Raw genomic sequence first — 18,024 nt, 5'->3', positions numbered from 1 at the left:
TAGTTGCTTTACAGTGTGGTGTTTCTGCTGTACAGCAAAGTGAATCAGCTGTATGACCCAGCAGTCCTATTCCTGGGTGTATACCTGGAGAAAACATAATTCCAAAAGATACATGCCCCCCAGTGTTCATTGCGACACTGCTTACAATATCCAGGACATGGAAGCAACCTAAGTGTCCGTCAGCAGAGGAATAGATAAAGAAGATGTGGTACGTATATGCAATGGAATAGTACTCAGCCATAAAAAGAATGAAATTGTGCCATTTGCAGAGATGTGGATGGGCCTAGTGATGCAGTGAAATAAGCCAGAAAGAGAGAAACAAACATCATTTATTACTGCATATGTGTGGAATCTAGAAAAATTGAACAAATGAACCTATTTGCAAAGCAGAAACCTAGACACTTAGTGGCTTTTAACAGATTCATAGTGTCCTGCAGAGTAGTTTCACTGCCCTGAATACCCTTTGTGTTTTTTTTTCCCCCTCTCTTCCTACTTACCTGACACCTACCCCAGGAAACCACTGAAATTTTACGTCTCTCTAGTTTTGAGTTTTCTAGAATGTGACATAGTTGAAGCCGTATAGTATGTAACCTTTAAAGAAAGACTTCTTTGACTTAGCCATATTCGTTTCAGGTTCTTCTGTGTCTTTTCTTGGCTTGCTAGCTTATATGTTTTTATTATTGACTAAAATTCCATTGTCTGGATGCACCACACTTTATCCTTTCAACTATTGAAGGACGTCTTGGTTGCTTTCAAATTTTGTCTGAGCAAAGCTGCTATAAATATCCATGTGCAGATTTTTGTGTGAATGTGGTTCTTTGACTCCTTTGGGTAAATGCAAAGGAGCATAACTGCTGGATTGTGTGGTAAGAATATGTTTGGTGTCCTAAGAAACCAACACACGGACTTCCAAGTAGCTGAACCATTTCACACATACGTCCCCCAGCCATGAATAAGAGTTCCTGTTGCTCCATATCCTTCTCAATATTTGGTATTGTCAGTGTTCTTGATTTTGGCCATCCTAATAGGCTTGTAGCGGTATCATGAAAGCTTGTTGTTGAACCACGAAAGACGCTGGGATTCTTGGCCTCTGGAAGAGAAGAATTCAATCCAGGGCCAGAGACGAGGCTAGATCACTCAGAGCTTTTGTGTAATAAAGTTTTGTTAAAGTATATAAGAGATAGAGAAAGCTTCTGACACAGACATCAGAAGGGGAATGGAGAGTGCCCCCCCTCTAGTGTTAGCAATGGAGTTATATACTTTTTAATTAGTTATTACCATGAATCAAAAGAATGTCTCAAGTTTGTGAAAATTTTACCAGACCCACTCCCACAATTTACATTTTAGGATAACAAGATTAGAATTTAACAAAAGAAAGATCCTACCAGACCCACTCCCATAATATACATTCTAAGATATCAGGATTAGTCAGAAGGTTTTCACAAAGGAGAAACTGTCCTCCAGCAGGATACATTGTTGTATACTCCCTAGTACAGAGTTTAAACTGAGTTGTGTAATTGACTAAGACTAAGGAATGTAGAGGAAAAAAAAGTTTGTCCTTTTCTCCTCCTTGAGAATTCCAGACCCCTATCTCCGCTTCGAGAGCCCCAGACCCCTTTCTCCTTGGGAACCCTGGACTTCTTATCAATCTGCCTAGGAATTGACTGTCTCAATCTCATGGTTTTCGTGTGCAATTCTCTCATGGTAGGTGATGTGGAAAATCTTTTCATATATTTGTTTGCCATCTGTTTATCTTTGTGATGTCTATTAAGGTCTTCAGAGAAGGCAATGGCAACCCACTCCAGTACTCTTGCCTGGAAACTCCCATGGACGGAGGAGCCTGGTAGGCTTCAGTCCATGGGGTCACTAGGAGTCGGACACGACTGAACAACTTCACTTTCACTTTTCACTTTCATGCATTGGAGAAGGAAATGGCAGCCCACTCCAGTGTTCTTGCTTGGAGAATCCCAGGGACGGGGGAGCCTGGTGGGTTGCCGTCTATGGGGTCACACAGAGTCGGACACGACTGAAGTAACTTAGCAGCAGCAGCAGCATTAAGGTCTTTGGCCTATTTTTTTTTTTTTTAAGTAAAGTCTATTTTGTTTAGGTTTTCTTTTCTGTTATACTTTAAACAAAAGTATTTTTTATTGAAATGTAGTTGATGTACAATAGTTGTTTCAGATGTAGTGCTTCATGACTTGATACTTGCATATAGTATGAATTTTGGCCCATTTTTTAATTGGGTTGTTTGCTTTCTTATTGTTGAATTTAAAATTTCTTGGTGTATTTTACAAAGATGTCCTATATCAGATATGTGTTTTGCAAAAACTTTTGTCTCAGTCTGTGGCTCTCCTTTCCATTTTATTAATGTTGTCTTTTATGGAGGAGAAGTGTTTTTAATTTCAATGAATTCCCAGCCAGTTAACACACCTTTTTTCTTTCTTTTTTTTTTTTTTTTCCTGATAATGCTTTTAGTGTTGTATCTAAGACAACATTACCAGGTCAGGGACTGCCTAGCCTAGATTTTCCCTCTAGGACTTTATGCTTTTATATTTTACATTTAAGAGAGTGAACCACTTTGAGTTACTGTTTCTCAAAGTTATAAGTTCTGTGTCTAGTTTCTTCTTTTTTTCTCCTTATGTAGATATCAAGTTGCAGCACCATTGGTTGAAAACATTGTCCTTTTCCCATTGAATTGCCTTTGCTCCCTTGTCAGAGACCAGTTGATTGTATCTGTGTCATTGGTCTGTTTGTTTTTTCACCCATTGTTGGCTGTGGCAATATATAGTATGTTTTGTGTTGGGACGTGACAATTTTCTGAGTTTTTCTTTTACAGTATTTTATTGGCTACTTGGAGCCTTTTGCCTTTCCATGTCACTTTTAGGATCAGTTTGTCAACATTCATAAAATAAATATGCTGTGATTTTCCTTGGTGTTGGTTACCCTGACTCTTTAGATCAAGTTAGAAAGAATTGATTGGCCAGAGTAGTTCAGTCCTCTCATCACAGGTCTGGCTGCCCTGGCTACCAGCCTCCAGAAGTCATCTCATTAACATAACAAAGCTTCCTTGCTCTGTCACTTAGGAAATTCCGCAGGCCAAGTACCTGGTACCTGTACTGGTTCATGGCCTGAGGATTGGGGACCCCTGGCTTAAAGAATTTTAAAAGTGTTTTCTCCTTCACAGCACAGCCTAGGATGAGTGTTGTAGGTCAGCGAGCATCTCTGCTCCTGGTAGCCTTCAAGGATCTCCATTTCCTTCTATTCCTTTCTCTGTGCCACGTAGGGCGTTGTCCGCATCTGCTGACTCAGAGCTGGGTGGCCAGCACTCAGAGGTCTTAACAAACCTGCTGCCCTGAGGGTGTCAGTCTTCAAGGGACATGTGTCGCTTTCACTCAGGCTCCCTTGGTAAGAACCCACCACCCAGGAACGTGTGTCTTTCATGCTCATCACAGCCCTTAGGTCAGTATCTCTAATCATTTTGAATGTCTGAAACATGTACTCTGGTAGATGGCTCAGAAGCACTCAAGAGGATAATATCACCAGTGAAAGTGTTAGTCATCCAGTCATGTCTGACTCTTTGCAATCCCATGGACTGTAGCCCACCAGGTTTTTCTGTCCGTGGGATTCTCCAGGCAAGAATACTGGAGTGGGTAGCCGTTTCCTTCTCCAGGGGATCTTCCCAACCCAGGGATTGAACCAGGGTCTCCTGCATTGCAGGTGAGTGCTTTACCATTTGAGCCACCAGGGAAGCCTAATCAGCAGAGTTGTGCTTATCGACGGTAGAGTAAAATTTGGGCCTTTTTACTTGGAAGTCAACCTTAACTGAAGACTCATAATTTATTTCTTGGAGTATTGTTAATGTATTATCCTGTTTTCTTTGGTGTAAAGCCTTGCTGTCCAGAAGTCTAATGATCTGATTTTATTTTCTTATGTCTTTTTTCCTAGATGCTGGAAAAATTTTTTTTTTTACTTCAAGTCCAGGTGTTATCTTTTGGACATCTTAAAATGATATACAGTCTTCTCTTTGTGGGTATTTGCTGGATTTGTTTGGCTTGTAGAAAAGTACAGTCAGAATTAATCAGATTCTCATTTGGAGACGGCTTGTAAAGAATCTTCTCTATTTACTAGAGCTGAAACCGTGATTAGGCTGCCTAACCTCTCTGGATCTCATTTCCCTCACCCAAAAAATTGGGAGGGAGGCAGAGAATAATAGTGGTGTATCTGTTAGGGTTACTGTGAGGAATGAAAGTGAAAAGTGAAAGTGAAGTCGCTCAGTTGTGTCCGACTCTTTGCGACCCCATGGACTGCAACCTACCAGGCTCCTCTGTCCATGGGATTTTCCAGGCAAGAGTACTGGAGTGGGGTGCCATTTCTTTCTCCAGGGGATCTTCCTGACTCAGGGATCAAACCCTGGTCTCCCACATTGCAGGCAGACGCTTACCCTCTAAGCCACCAGGGAAGCCCTATTTCTACTGTGATGAATAAATGAGGTAATAAAATTCTTAGAACCATGGCAGCCACATGTTAAGTGTTTGGTAAACATTATTGTCATAACTACTTTAACATTTTTAATTTTTATAAGTGGTGATTCAGTGCCCAGCGTAACATATTGATATAGGAGGTATGGTGGCTCAGTTGGAGAAAGGATCCGCCTGTAATGCAGGAGAACCAGATTCAATCCCTGGGTCAGGACGATCCCTTGGAGAAGGAAATGGCAACCCACTCCAGTATTCTTGCCTGGGAAATCCCGTGGACTGAGAAGCCTGAAAAAACCTTCCAACATTTCCTTTTTAATGGGAGTTTGTAATCAGTTTACCTCCTTATGGTGCTGCTAATCTGCCTGTATCACAGGTTTTTGTTTTTTTGAGATGAACAAAGGCAATTTTTTATTTATTTTTTAAATTTTAAAATATTTGTTGGAGTATAGTTGCTTTACAGTGCTGTGTTAGTTTCTACTGTATAGCAAAATGAATCAGCTATGTGTATACATACATGCCCTCCCTTTAGGACTTCCTTCCCATTCCAGTCACCACGGAGCCCTGAGTAGGGTTCCTTGTGCTCCACAGTAGGTTCCTGTTAGTTATCTGGTTTTTACATAGTGTCAATAGTGTATATGTGTCAGTCCCACTCTCCCAGTTCGTCCCACCCCCGCTCCCCCCTTGCTATCCATGCATTTGTTTTTCTCTTTCTGACTTCCCTCACTCTGTATGACAATCTCTAGGTCCATTCACGTCTCTATAGATGAGCCCAGTTTTGTTCCTTTCTATGACTGATACACTGCTGAGCAACCTAAATGTCCATCAGTGGAAGAATGGATAAAGATGTGGCATGTATATACATTGTGTCATGGGTTTTTGTTACCTCCCCTTATTGTAGACCTCCCTGGTGGCTCAGACGGTAAAGTGTCTGCCTACAATGTGGGAGACTCAGGTTCGATCCCTGGGTCAGGAAGATCCTCTGGAGAAGGCAATGGCACCCCACTCCAGTACTCTTGCCTGGAAAATCCCATGGACGGAGGAGCCTGGTGGGCTACAATCCATGGGGTCGCAAAGAGTCGGACATAACTGAGCGACTTCACTTTCACTTTTCTTATTATAGAGCAAACTCCTTGAGGACAGTAACTATGTCTTCACGCATTTTCTATCTCTGTCAACACTAACCAAATACAGTGCCTTGCAAACAGTTTGTAATTCACAGAGCATTTATTCATATCTCCCTACACATCCCCTGAGAGCAATAAATAACTGTGTACTTATATTTTCCTCTTTAATTCTCCCAGGCATTTTTAGAATTTAAAGTTTTTCTTTGTCTTTTTTCCCGAAGGAGAGACTGTAAGATGATGTGTTTGGACAGGAAGGATGTTGGCTCTGCCTTGTCAGTGACACAGGGCTCTGGGTCTAGCATCTTTTTACTTAATGTCCCTGTAGACGCAGAAGCCTCAGTCAGTGACCAGCTTATGTGGATTCTCAGTACATGTGAATTCTCTGCTCTTATTTATGTATAGAATGAGATGTCACATTTTAAAAATCATCAGATATGATAAATTGCTTTCTGTTGAGCAAAAAAGCAAGTCATTGTGGTTGAGGGATGCTTTATCTGCAAATAGGACTCAGTCATGTAACCAGTTTTGAAAACTTGCTAGGAAAACACTTCTACCTCACCACAGTATTTAGTTGTGAAGTCAAGGAAAGCTTTTATACCATGGATTTTTTTTTTTTCTGAAGGTTTAAATTATGAACAAAATTCAAAGAAATACTTTTTAGAATTCTGGGTGTGTGGATGAATATGATATTTGTACTATATCTTGGTATCAAATATTTTATTGTCTGTCTTCACTTAAATACATCGTCAGAAGCTGCATATTTAAGAAGATCTGAATCTGCATCCTTCTGCCAGGGGTGAAATAACTTTCACGTGTGACACGGGCAGGCATTTTAATCACACAATGTGGGGACTTGGGACCCAAAGTGGTCAGAACAGCCTTTTGGACCATCCTGTATTTTCAGTTCAAATGAATTCTTCTTTTCGGTCAACCACTTTGGGAGGAATTGAATGAATAGAGCATCCTGTTTGCAGTGTAATCTACAGAGTTGCACTGAATTTGAAGGGTGTCCCCCTGGAATTGTAAAACAAGTCAAAAGTGGCCCTCTCTGAGCATCTGAGGGAGGGTACAGCTGTTCTCCCAATGCAGTATTTGATCCTGCAAGAGTCGTCGAAAAGGGGTAGACTGTCTTCTGATGGTAGCTGTATTTTTCTGATTGCTTCCATGGGGAATGCAGCTGGTGAAATGAGCTGATGGTTACAGTCCAGTTTTTGGTGGCTAGTGTTCCAGAATTGTTCATTGGGAACCAGCCAGTGAAAGCCGCTCAGTTGTGTCTGACTCTTTGCGACCCCATGAACTGTACAGTCCGTGGAATTCTCCAGGCCAGCATACTGGAGTGGGTAGCCATTCCCTTCACCAGGGGATCTTCCCAACCCAGGGATTGAACTCAGATCTCCTGTGTTGGGGGCCAATTCTTTACCAACTGAGCCACCAGGGGAAGCCCTCTAAGAATACTGGAGTGGGTAGCCTATCCCTTCTCCAGCGGATCTTCCCGACCCAGGAATTGAACCGGGGTCTTCTGCATTGCAGGCGGATTCGTTACCAGCTCAGCTACTGAGAGGCCCAGTTCTGGCCTTCGACAGGATGGCAGAAACTTTCAAGTCCCATGTCACTGCATGCGTTTCCAAGTATCATTCCCGTTAGGCTGTGTTTTTTCCTCTGGATATAAATGTCATTCTGTGAAGCTGGAACTTTTTAAACCTTTCTAAAGTGCCACCAGAGGAATAATTTGCTTCTGATTTGCCAGACTGAAAGCTGGAGAGACAGTTTCCAGTGTGGCACATCTTTGTGATTTGTTGGATTGTTTTGAAAGCAGGTCTGCCATGTCATCATCTGGTGCTGTAGATTTCATCCTGCTTATTTTTCTCTTATACTGTCTACTAGATGATGAAGGGAAAAAAGCTGAACCTATTTGAAATAATATCTGCTTTCATGCATTAACCAGACATGGTGATTCTTTTTCTAGGAGTGTTGGCTAGTCCTTTGATTGTTCTGTGTGTAGTCCATTATAATGCTGGCTGGCCCACCCAGTCCTGTACGTTCCCTGTTTCTCATTTCTTCGCTCAGATAAGGCTAGAACTGCTTCCATAAGCACCAACTTCGGTATGTCTTCCATGTCCAGTTCTATATTCTATATTGCCTAAATTGAGGGACTGTGTGGCTTATCATTCAAACCAGGACAGTTTTGAGAGGGACACTGGGCGTAATCCAGGACTGTCCCAATCTCATGAGGATGTATGCTTGACATTGCTGCTGCTTTTTATTTTTTATTTCTTTCCCTTATTTATTTTTAATTTATTTTAAAATTTTTTATTGTAGTATGGTTGCTTTATAGTATTGTATTAGTTTCTACTGTACAGCAAAGTGAATCAGCTATATGTATACATATATCCCCTCTTTTTTTTGTTTAATTTCCTTTCCATATAGATCAACACAGAGCACTGAGTAGAGTTCCCTGAGCTGTATACCATGTATAAAATAGTATGCTGTGCATAAATGGTATACTATGTATAAAGAGTTGTCTGTTTTGTACATAGTCGTGTATACACGTCAATCCTAATCTCCCATTCATCCCACCCTGCCTCTCCCCCTTGGTGTCGTACGTGTGTTCTCTGTATCTGAGGTTACTTCTCAGAGATCTCCACAGAAGACACCACTGCCATGCTGAACGTGCCTGGTGAATGTCCAGTCCATGAGTGCCTGAATGGGTCTCTCATGAAAGTTGCTGAAACAGCCAGTTTTTCTTTGACCATTTAGCACTTTCTGGCCAATTCCATCCTTGGCTGGAGAACAACCCATCATCAGTCACACACACAGCACCAGCTAGCTCACCCTTCTCCACCCCCTTCACCTTCAAACAGCCCTCTCCCCACAATTTTCTTCCCCACACGTTCGTTTTGGCCTGATACGTTGTTCACCCACATACCATTTTTTTTGGTTTGTTTTTTTTAACTTGCTCTTGTTTGTTTTTATTTTATATTGGAATATAGTTGATTCACAAAGGTGTTACTTTCAGGTGTACAGCAAAGTGATTCAGTTATACATGTATATATATATATATATATATATATATATAAAACCACTCTTATTTGGATCCTTTTCCCATATATGTCATTACAGAGTATTGAATAGAGTTTCCTGTGCTATACAGTAGGTCCTTATTAGTAATCATTTTATGGTAGTAGTATGTATATAATCAGTCCCAATCTCCCAATTTATTCCTTTCCTACCCACATACCATTTCTAGAGGCTAGAGACAGATTGAGAGCCAGGGCATGGCAGCATTAGCAGTGTATGCCAGCACATTTTCTCAGTTATTTAGTTGACTCTTGGAAGTCTATTCTACTTTGAAAATGCCTGGGCAAAACACGGTTCAATATTGCTTTAGGACCTTTAATAACAATTTGTCGTCATTGTTCTGGTGCCACTGCTTCCAGACAGTGTATGGCTAGCAGGGCCCGAAGCTAGGATATTCCTGCACGGGGAGATTTCCTAATGTGTGAGTAAGCAGCTGGGCAGGTCAGTGGGGAGACCTGATTCCATTTTGCCCACATGATTGACTAGGGTGGCTTTTGTACTTTTAAATAACCCATTCTATTTTGGTAGACCTTTTCTCCCTTCTTTTCAACCAGTGCAGTGTCAGTATGAAACCCACAATGGACTCTTCGTGGCCAAGTGGAGGGGAGTGGCAGCTGCTGAATACATGTCTGGCTCTTTGGTCTTTGCCTGTCACAGGCTTTGTGATTGATTCTGAGATTTCAATTCTGTCCAACTTAACTGCCCTCCCAGCAGACCCAGCCCAGAGTCTTTTGTTGCCCTAAATATTTCCTCAAAGGTCTTTTATTAACTTTGCCTTTTCTGTTCTAATGTTTCTCCTTCTTATTTAATATGTAGCCCTGCAACAATAATGAGAAAGAAAAATACATCTAGTAATAGTAATGTGATCAGGTGAAGCAACACATACATTTCTCTATTAAAAAAAAAAGAACTTTCAAACTTCATTTTCTCTCCTGCTAAATGCTTGTCTAATAGAAAAGACAATGAAAGAGTTGAAAAAACCCAACTTTCTCTTATTAAATCTTTCATTATGAATGTTAGCTGGGAGAAGAGCAAAGTTTTTTTCTTCTTAATTAAGGTAGTTGTGATATTTTAGGAAAAAATAAGGCAGGATATTGGATTATCGGGGGTTTTTTTGGTAAGCAGAATTATTTCTGTGACACTCAAATGAAGTATTTGCTTAGTGTGAGTGTGCCAGTTTTTGGTTTGCGCCATCTTTGTTGGTTTTAAAACCCCTAATTTTATCTCACATGTGGTCACTTGTAATCCACCTCTTTTGCATTTAGGCATCACTGTATTATAAATGGAAGTGCGATTTCTTAGAAGGGTTTTTTCCCCCTTTCCATCTTCCTAAAGGAAATATAGACATGATGGCTAAGCTCAGGCAGCCCTTTTGGACTGTGAGGTGGGATTCACGCATTGGGAATGGTTGGGCAGCAAGAAACCAGAAACTCGGTACTGCCCATGTATAAGTGAGAGAAACTCTTGTGTAACTCCTGTTATTTCCAGTTTGTTCTCATATGACTCTGGCTACTGTCTCAACTTACATATCTATCAATCTATTTCTTCTGATTTTATGTGAAGGCTGCTCTTGGAGATTTTTTGTTTTCATATCAGACTGTATGCCTCAGAGATAAAGGAATGCTGTATCTAGTGGACTGGAACAATCTTAACTCTTATAAATATCGATATGTGCAAGATGCTATGCAGTGTCTAAAATCTAGCTTCTCATGTTAGAAGCGATCATGGTAATGCTTTTAAAATTGTAACATTGCTCCTTTGCTTTGCCTTTCTCTTCTTCATTCCCTAAAGATTCAATCCTAAAGTCAGTAAGTGCAGGAGAAAAAGAGACACATTCAAGGTTTGGGAGTAGGAGGGTGAGGGTGGGCATGGTGGTTCAAAGCCGGGTATGGAACTGTGAGTCGGGTGAGGAGAGCATCTGTGCAGGGTAGGGAGCCTGGCTTGGGAGGTCTGAGCCCAAGCGGGATCAGGTTGAGGAAGGTAGGCAAGCAGGTGAGGAGGTTGAGTCGGACAGGTGTCCAGGTAGGAAGAAAGGGTGTGGGGTGATGGATTACTACATTAATACATAGGTTGCATAGTTGAAAGAACCCAGAAGGTTCCACAGAGCCCACTCACCCAGGGATTTTATAAAGGCGCAGTTTATAAAGCTTAGCAGAGATAAGAAAGCACAGGTGAACATCAGGGGCCCCAGAGGGTTGCTGGCACAGTCCATCACCCTTCCCTGCCCCAGGGTCGTTTCTTAGTTGCTTAGGACATACTTTGTCTCTAGATGTGAACTTTCAAGACATATCCGAGAAGTCCGGGTATTGGGAATGCTTGGACTGAAATAAATCTCCAGCACCGTCTTCTGTGTGCGACTGGTCAGGCATCTGCAGCCCAGTGTAAGCCACTGACCTGCGTATCCCTGGATGTGTGAAAAAGCTGGTCCTAGAGCCTCCAAGGTCTCTGCCCCTTTGAACAGAACATGACACATCTTGAGCTTGCCTACTCATCTTTACCTTGACTCAGTGTCCCTGCAGGTCATTATAGAGCTGTCCACACCCAGATGTGAGATAACTCTGCTTCGTGAAGTTACATGTAGGGGTACTGACTGCATACAGAAGTAGCTTAAAGGTAATGGAAACCAGAGTTCTCACTGTTAGAGAGGGAACTACAAACAGGAAAGGGAGAACACTAGAATGAACCATGCAGGGTTGTATTGAAATCAATCTATTGGTGTGAACTTCAGATTTTCAAGAATTTAGTGAAATCTGGACAGATGTGTGTGTATTCTCTACTTCCATCACCTGAGAATACTGAGACCTCAAATAACAATGAGCACATCTAGTGCCCAGATTCTAGTGCCCAGATTCTGGAGAAGGCAATGGCTCCCCGCTCCAGTACTCTTGCCTGGGAAACCCCATGGACGGAGGAGCCTGGTGGGCTGCAGCCCATGGGGTCTCGAAGAGTCGGATACGACTGAGCGACTTCACTTTCACTTTTCACTTTCATACACCGGAGAAGGAAATGGCAACCCAGTCCAGTATTCTTGCCTGGAGAATCCCAGGGACGTCAGAGCCTGGTGGGCTGCCGTCTATGGGGTCGCACAGAGTCGGACACGACTGACGCGACTTAGCAGCAGCAGCAGTGCCCAGATTTGGGCTTCTAAGTACCATTTTCTGCACACACAAAAAGAAGCAAAGCTCATTGGAGAAATGGCTGATGGATTCCAGGCCTGTGGCAGTGAAAGCACAAGATGAGTTTGACTGTCTTGTGCCAAAGAGTAGAAATACTTAAGAGAGTGAGGGGGACATTTCAAAAGGACCAGGCAGCCAGCTTGGATGGGGGATTCCTATCAGCCACATAAGGGACCATCATAATCTGAACAAATCATCATCATCGTCTGAACAAATGATGTAACCCATTGACTGAAATAGGAAACCACAAAGCCGTATAAATGGAAGTAAAATGAATTTGTGATTTCTCCACAGCAGCCTCCTGGATGTTTTGGACTGGATGATTCTTTCTTGGGTGGGCTGCCTGGTGCATTTGTAGGATGTTTAGCAGCATCCCTGGGCCCTAGATGCTAGATGCCACTGCTTAGACCAGTGTTTGGCACCAGTGGTGCTTCAGATATAAGAATTTGCCTGCAATGCAGGAGACCCGGGTTTGATCCCTGAGTTGGGAAGGTCCCCTGGAGAAGGAAATGGCAACCCACTGCAGTATTCTTGCCTGGAGAATTCCATGGACAGCAGAGCCTGGCGGGCTGCAGTCAGTGGGGTCACCAAGAGTTGGACCCAGCTGAGCAACTAACACTAATGCAACAGAAATCTGTGCCAGCTGATAGGATGCAATGAGAAGATGACTCAGGGTTCCTGCTAATGGTGCACAACCTGAGCTAATCAAGAATAAACAAAGGTCTCAATGCTATGTGGTGACCCAAATGAAAGGAAGTCTGAAAAAGAAGAGATACATATGTATGTACAGCTGATTCACTTTGTTGTACAGCAGAAACTAACACAACACTGAAAGCAACTCTACTCTGTTAAAAATTAAAGGACAAAAAACCACATGGAGGACATAGTACAAAATACCTTGGCTTGTGTGCTTCACAATTTTCATGGTCATGAAAGTCAAGGAAACAGTGACCCATACTAAGAGGTGACTTGAAGAGGCCTGGCAGCTACATGCATCATGGATTCTAAACTGGATCCATTTCTATTAAAGAACTGTTTGGGAGATTTGGTGAAACTGGGGTGGGTGAGGGCTGAAGATCAGATGATAATGATGTACGTGCAGGGGAATGTCTTTGTAGGAATGCCCTAAAATTTATGGGACATAAAGTTTATGAGTCAGGGCAGAGAAATGGGTCTTTGTATTGTATTTTGAACTTTTCTGTAACTTTGTGATAGTTTGAACAAAAGAAAAACACTCAAAAGTTGCAGTCGGGGTGATGCATATTTTTTTCAAGGATGCTGGGTTCCAATCTTGAGACTCTTCTTGAGAAAAAATATTTGTTTTGGTGTCCCTTGAAGGGAAAAAAACTCTCGCATTAAAATAAGGTCTTTATAGAAAGAATATTGGAAAAATTTCTAATATGTTTCTTCATGAATATACATCTATTTCACATTTAAAACTTTAATATATATTAAGTACACTGTATAGTATATAGTATATAATCATTTAGATTTATTTTATACATATACAATTTAATATATAAATAATAAAAGGTAAATATATATAATTTATATATAAATGTAAATTTAACAATAAATAGTCAAGTGGGCCTTAGGAAACATCACTACGAACAAAGCTAATGGAGGTGATGGAATTCCGGTTGAGCTATTTCAAATCCTGAAAGATGATGCTATGAAAGTGTTGCACTCAATATGCCAGCAAATTTGGAAAACTCAGAAGTGGCCACAGAACTGGAAAAGGTCAGTCTTCATTCCAATCCCAAAGAAAGGCAATGCCAAAGAATGCTCCAGCTACCACACAATTGCACTCATCTCAGACGGTAGTAAAGTAATGCTCAAAATTCCCCAAGCCAGGCTTCAGCAATACGTGAACCGTGAACTTCCAGATGTTCAAGCTGGTTTTAGAAAAGGCAGAGGAACCAGAGATCAAATTGCCAACATCCACTGGATCATCGAAAAAGCAAGACAGTTCCAGAAAAACATCTATTTCTGCTTTATTGACTACACCAAAGCCTTTGACTGTGTGGATCACAATAAACTGTGGAAGATTCTTCAAGAGATGGGAATACCAGACCACCTGACCTGCCTCTTGAGAAACCTGTCTGCAGGTCAGGAAGCAACAGTTAGAACTGGACATGGAACAACAGACTGGTTCCAAATAGGAAAAGGAGTACGTCAAGGCTGTATATTGTCCCCCTGCTTATTTAACTTTTATGCAGAGTACATCATGAGAAACGCTGGGCTGGAAGACACACAAGCTGGAATCAAGATTGCTGGGAGAAATATCAATAACTTCAGATATGCAGATGACACCATCTTTATGGCAGAAAGTGAAGAGGAACTAAAGAGCCTCTTGATGAAAGTGAAAGAGGAGAGTGAAAAAGTTGGCTTAAATCTCAACATTCAGAAAACTAAGATCATTGCATCCAGTCCCATCACTTCATGGGAAATAGATGGGGAAACAGTGGAAACAGTGTCAGACTTTATTTTTTTGGGCTCCAAAATCACTGCTGATGGTGATTGCAGCCATGAAATTAAAAGACGCTTACTCCTTGGAAGGAAAGTTATGACCAACCTAGACAGCATATTAAAAAGCAGAGACATTACTTTGCCAACAAAGGTCTGTCTAGTCAAGGCTGTGGTTTTTCCAGTGGTCATGTATGGATGTGAGAGTTGGACTGTGAAGAAAAGTGAGCACCGCAGAATTGATGCTTTTGAACTGTGGTGTTGGAGAAGACTCTTGAGAGTCCCTTGGACTGCAAGGAGATCCAACCAGTCCATCCTAAAGGAGATCAGTCCTGGGTGTTCATTGGAAGGACTGATGTTGAAGCTGAAACTCCAATACTTTGGCCACCTCATGCGAAGAGTTGACTCATTGGAAAAGACCCTGATGCTGGGAAGGATCGGGGGCAGGAGGAGAAGGGGACAACAGAGGATGAGATGGTTGGATGGCGTCACTGACTCGATGGACATGAGTTTGGGTAAACTGCGGGAGCTGGTGATGGACAGGGAGGCCTGGCGTGCTGTGATTCACGGGGTCGCAAAGAGTCGGACAGTACTGAGTGAACTGAACTGGTATGGGTGTATATATATTATTTATGTCAGTATGTATATATATATATACACATAAATGTATGTATGTGTGTGTGTATATATATATAAAGCTCAACATTCAGAAAACTAAGATCATGGCATCCAGTCCCGTCACTTCATGGGAAATAGATGGGGAATAGATATATATATATAGCTTGCTCACCACAAAGTGAAGTTTTAGAACCCAAAGTAGAGGTCACTTTTTAACCCCCTCTGGCTTTTTTTCTTTTTAGTGAATTTGTAGACATATTTTCATTCTTGGTACTTGGAAACCCCTTTTTCTTTTCTTTTAAAGACAAATCTAGTCTTTTTCAGCAGTTTAAGCTTCCATGATCATATTCGAAACTGGTGAGCCATCTGCTGGTTCTTTGAAATGTCAGCCAGACTTGTTGAGAGGAACATGTGGAGGGCTTTTACTCTGGTCATCGAGAGCATGTAGGAGCATTTCGGGGTTGACAGTGACTTGGGAAGCAGTGGTCTGTCTGTGTTGTCAGGATGGTTTTCTAAGCATGGGCTGGGGAAGGTTGTTCCTCCCAGATTTCCTGAACTGGTTCCCTTAGTGAGATGGATTGTTGAGGCTGGACCAGCACTCCAGTTTACTGAGCAGAGCTCACTGGCCCTTGTCCTGTTTGTTCCTGCGACGTTAATCCCATTAGTGCTAGAATTCCATTAGCGCTAACTCACTGTTCTAATTGCACCGTTTACTGCGTGGCTTTTCCTCATGCAGTTTAACATTGAACAGACAGCCTTCTGTGAATCCTGGCGTCTATTTTTGTGAGTGGTAACACTCCAACCTGTGAAAAGAACTTAGCGCGTGACCTTGCCGGAGTGTGAGTGTAGTTTGTGTGCATTAACTGACTGTGTTGTTTTCTCTTCTTTTCCAGTCACCCTGTCCCACATCACACAGCTGGTCCTCAGCCACAACAAGCTAACAAGTGAGTCAACCATTGCCCTCCTCTGTTATACAGTTTCTGACTTGTGGGTAACGTGGTGGAACTGCTAATTCTTCTGTTTTCCTAGACGGTAATGACAAATGATTATTTGGGCAAAGCAAAAGTGTACTGAGATGGCACTAAGATATCTGAGTGTATGGTCTTCCTGTATTTTTCTCTGTTTGGGGGAATTTTTCCTCAATTTTTCATGTGTGTAAATTGAAGGAAGACAGTGACATTTTTCCTCTGATAATGGTCCCCTTTGGGCATGCAAACTGCTGCAGTGACCTGAAATGCTGACTTTCGTTATTATTTCATGGGAAAAAAGAAGCTTATCAAAAAAGTGTTGGGGGACTTCCCTGGTGGTTCAGTGGTTAAGACTTTATCTTCCAAAACAGAGGGTGTGGGATCGATCCCTGGTCGGGAACCAGATCCCACTTGTCTCGTGGCCAAAAAACTAAAACATAAAACAAACAATATTGTACAAAATTCAGTAAAGACTTTTTAAGAAATGATCCACAACAAAAAGAAAATCTGTTTTTTAAAAAGTTGAATTTTTTCAAAGCAAAACATTGTTATCTTTCATTTATACTTTCTTCTCAAAAGGGGAAAATGTAATTATTGATATACTTTCTTTCCCTGCTTGATGGGGGCTGGGGAGCACAAAATTGTATAAGTGATAGAAATTTGCATCTGCGTTTTTCAAGTTCTTGAGTCTGATTTCCAAGGAAAATTGTCCCAGGCATTGGGAGTGGTACAGTTAACGTATAGTAGGTTTCATACCTCTTGGTAAAGCGTAATCTTGTGTGACTAACCTGGGCCATTTTATGCTTAGAGCTGTGGCTTAAAAGGTGTTAATGACGGGGACCCGCTGTCCCGTCTCATGTCTAATTGATGGCCGTGTCTTTGTGCTTGCTGTATTTCCTGCAGACTTGAATGCTTTTCTGATCATGTGGCAAGAATTTGTGAGAGGGCTTTCCGAGTCCAGTGAAAACAAGCTGAATGTGATGTTGAGGGATTTGTGTCATGAATTTATGTGTGTGTGGCATTATATACAGCTTGAAGCAATGTCACAGAGCTGTTGATTATGGAGAATTAAGAGTGGCAGTGAGGGCCTCTCGTGAGCAGGAGACAGGCAGATCAGTTCATTTTTAGCAAAAAGTGAGGGCAGAGTGGCACCGTTGTCATGTTTGAGTATCGGGGGCCCCAGCAGCTGATTGTGAGGGTGACAAGTCACGTGTAGTCATTACTGTAACAGGTAATATGCTGCTACTTTCATTGTTTTTGTAGCAAAAGGTCCTGCTCTCTCTCTCTCCACTGAGACTCTAATCCCAGTTCTGAGGGGATTTGAAATTTGTTTTGAAGGGTGGACTGCATGATCCCTAAATTGCCCCAGATTTGGTGAGCAGAAATTTCTGATGCTCTCTCTGTTGTTTAGTTCATGAAAATATTTCCTAATTGCCAAGCTTACCACTGGTGTTCAGTCTTGCATCGTCATCAGAGGGAAAAACACTTTTCATTGAGAAAGGAAGCCAAACCTGTTTCGTCCCCATTATACCATTAATTGATTGGTTCCTTAAAAAGTCTTTCAGACGGTCATAGTTTTTCTTTTTTCTCCAGGATCAGGGTGTTAGTTTCTCTTTCTAGACGTGCAGTGTGAGATTAATTTAGGGAGGCATAAACAGAGTTAAGTTGTGTCTGCTATTAAAGAGGTTTGCTGTGGATCCCGGAGAAGGCAATGGCACCCCACTCCAGTTCTCTTGCCTGGAGAATCTCAGGGATGGGGGAGCCTGGTGGGCTGCCGTCTATGGGGTCGCACAGAGTCGGACACGACTGAAGTGACTTAGCAGCAGCAGCAGCAGCAGCAGCTGTGGATCCAAACTTTTTCTCCTCTTTCTCCCCCCTCCCTTTTTTCCCCCTTTTTCCCATTTGAGACACTCTTGACCTAATCCAGTAAGCTCTAATTAATCGTCTTGGTAAATTCTGTTTCAAGCCATTGTGAGTGGTGTCAGTGACGCCTGATCTGTTTCACTAAGGTCAAATTAGCATCTTTTACTATTTTTCTGGCATTTAAATGAATGGCTTCGCTATGGTTTTTCCGGTGTTTATAGTAAATATGTCCATTTGATGGAAAGATAAATAT

The 18,024-nt window shown here is 41.9% G+C and overlaps 1 protein-coding gene across 1 annotated transcript in view; it reads left to right on the top strand.

The window, feature by feature from the left end:
• The window catches only part of RSU1 (Ras suppressor protein 1), a 200,971-nt gene that overhangs the window by 10,746 nt on the left and 172,201 nt on the right, over positions 1-18,024 (top strand). Inside the window, exon 3 of the mRNA XM_081553626.1 lies at positions 15,834-15,884. Within this exon, the coding sequence (XP_081409752.1) occupies positions 15,834-15,884 (51 nt within the window). The remainder of the gene's footprint in view (positions 1-15,833; positions 15,885-18,024) is intronic.

This window comes from Giraffa tippelskirchi, chromosome 13 (genome assembly GCF_054371585.1).
Source record: "Giraffa tippelskirchi isolate mGirTip1 chromosome 13, T2T-mGirTip1v1.2.pri, whole genome shotgun sequence".
NCBI lineage: Eukaryota > Metazoa > Chordata > Mammalia > Artiodactyla > Giraffidae > Giraffa > Giraffa tippelskirchi.
The sequence above is the reverse complement of the archived record's forward strand: the minus strand, read 5'-3'. Positions and strand labels throughout refer to the sequence as shown.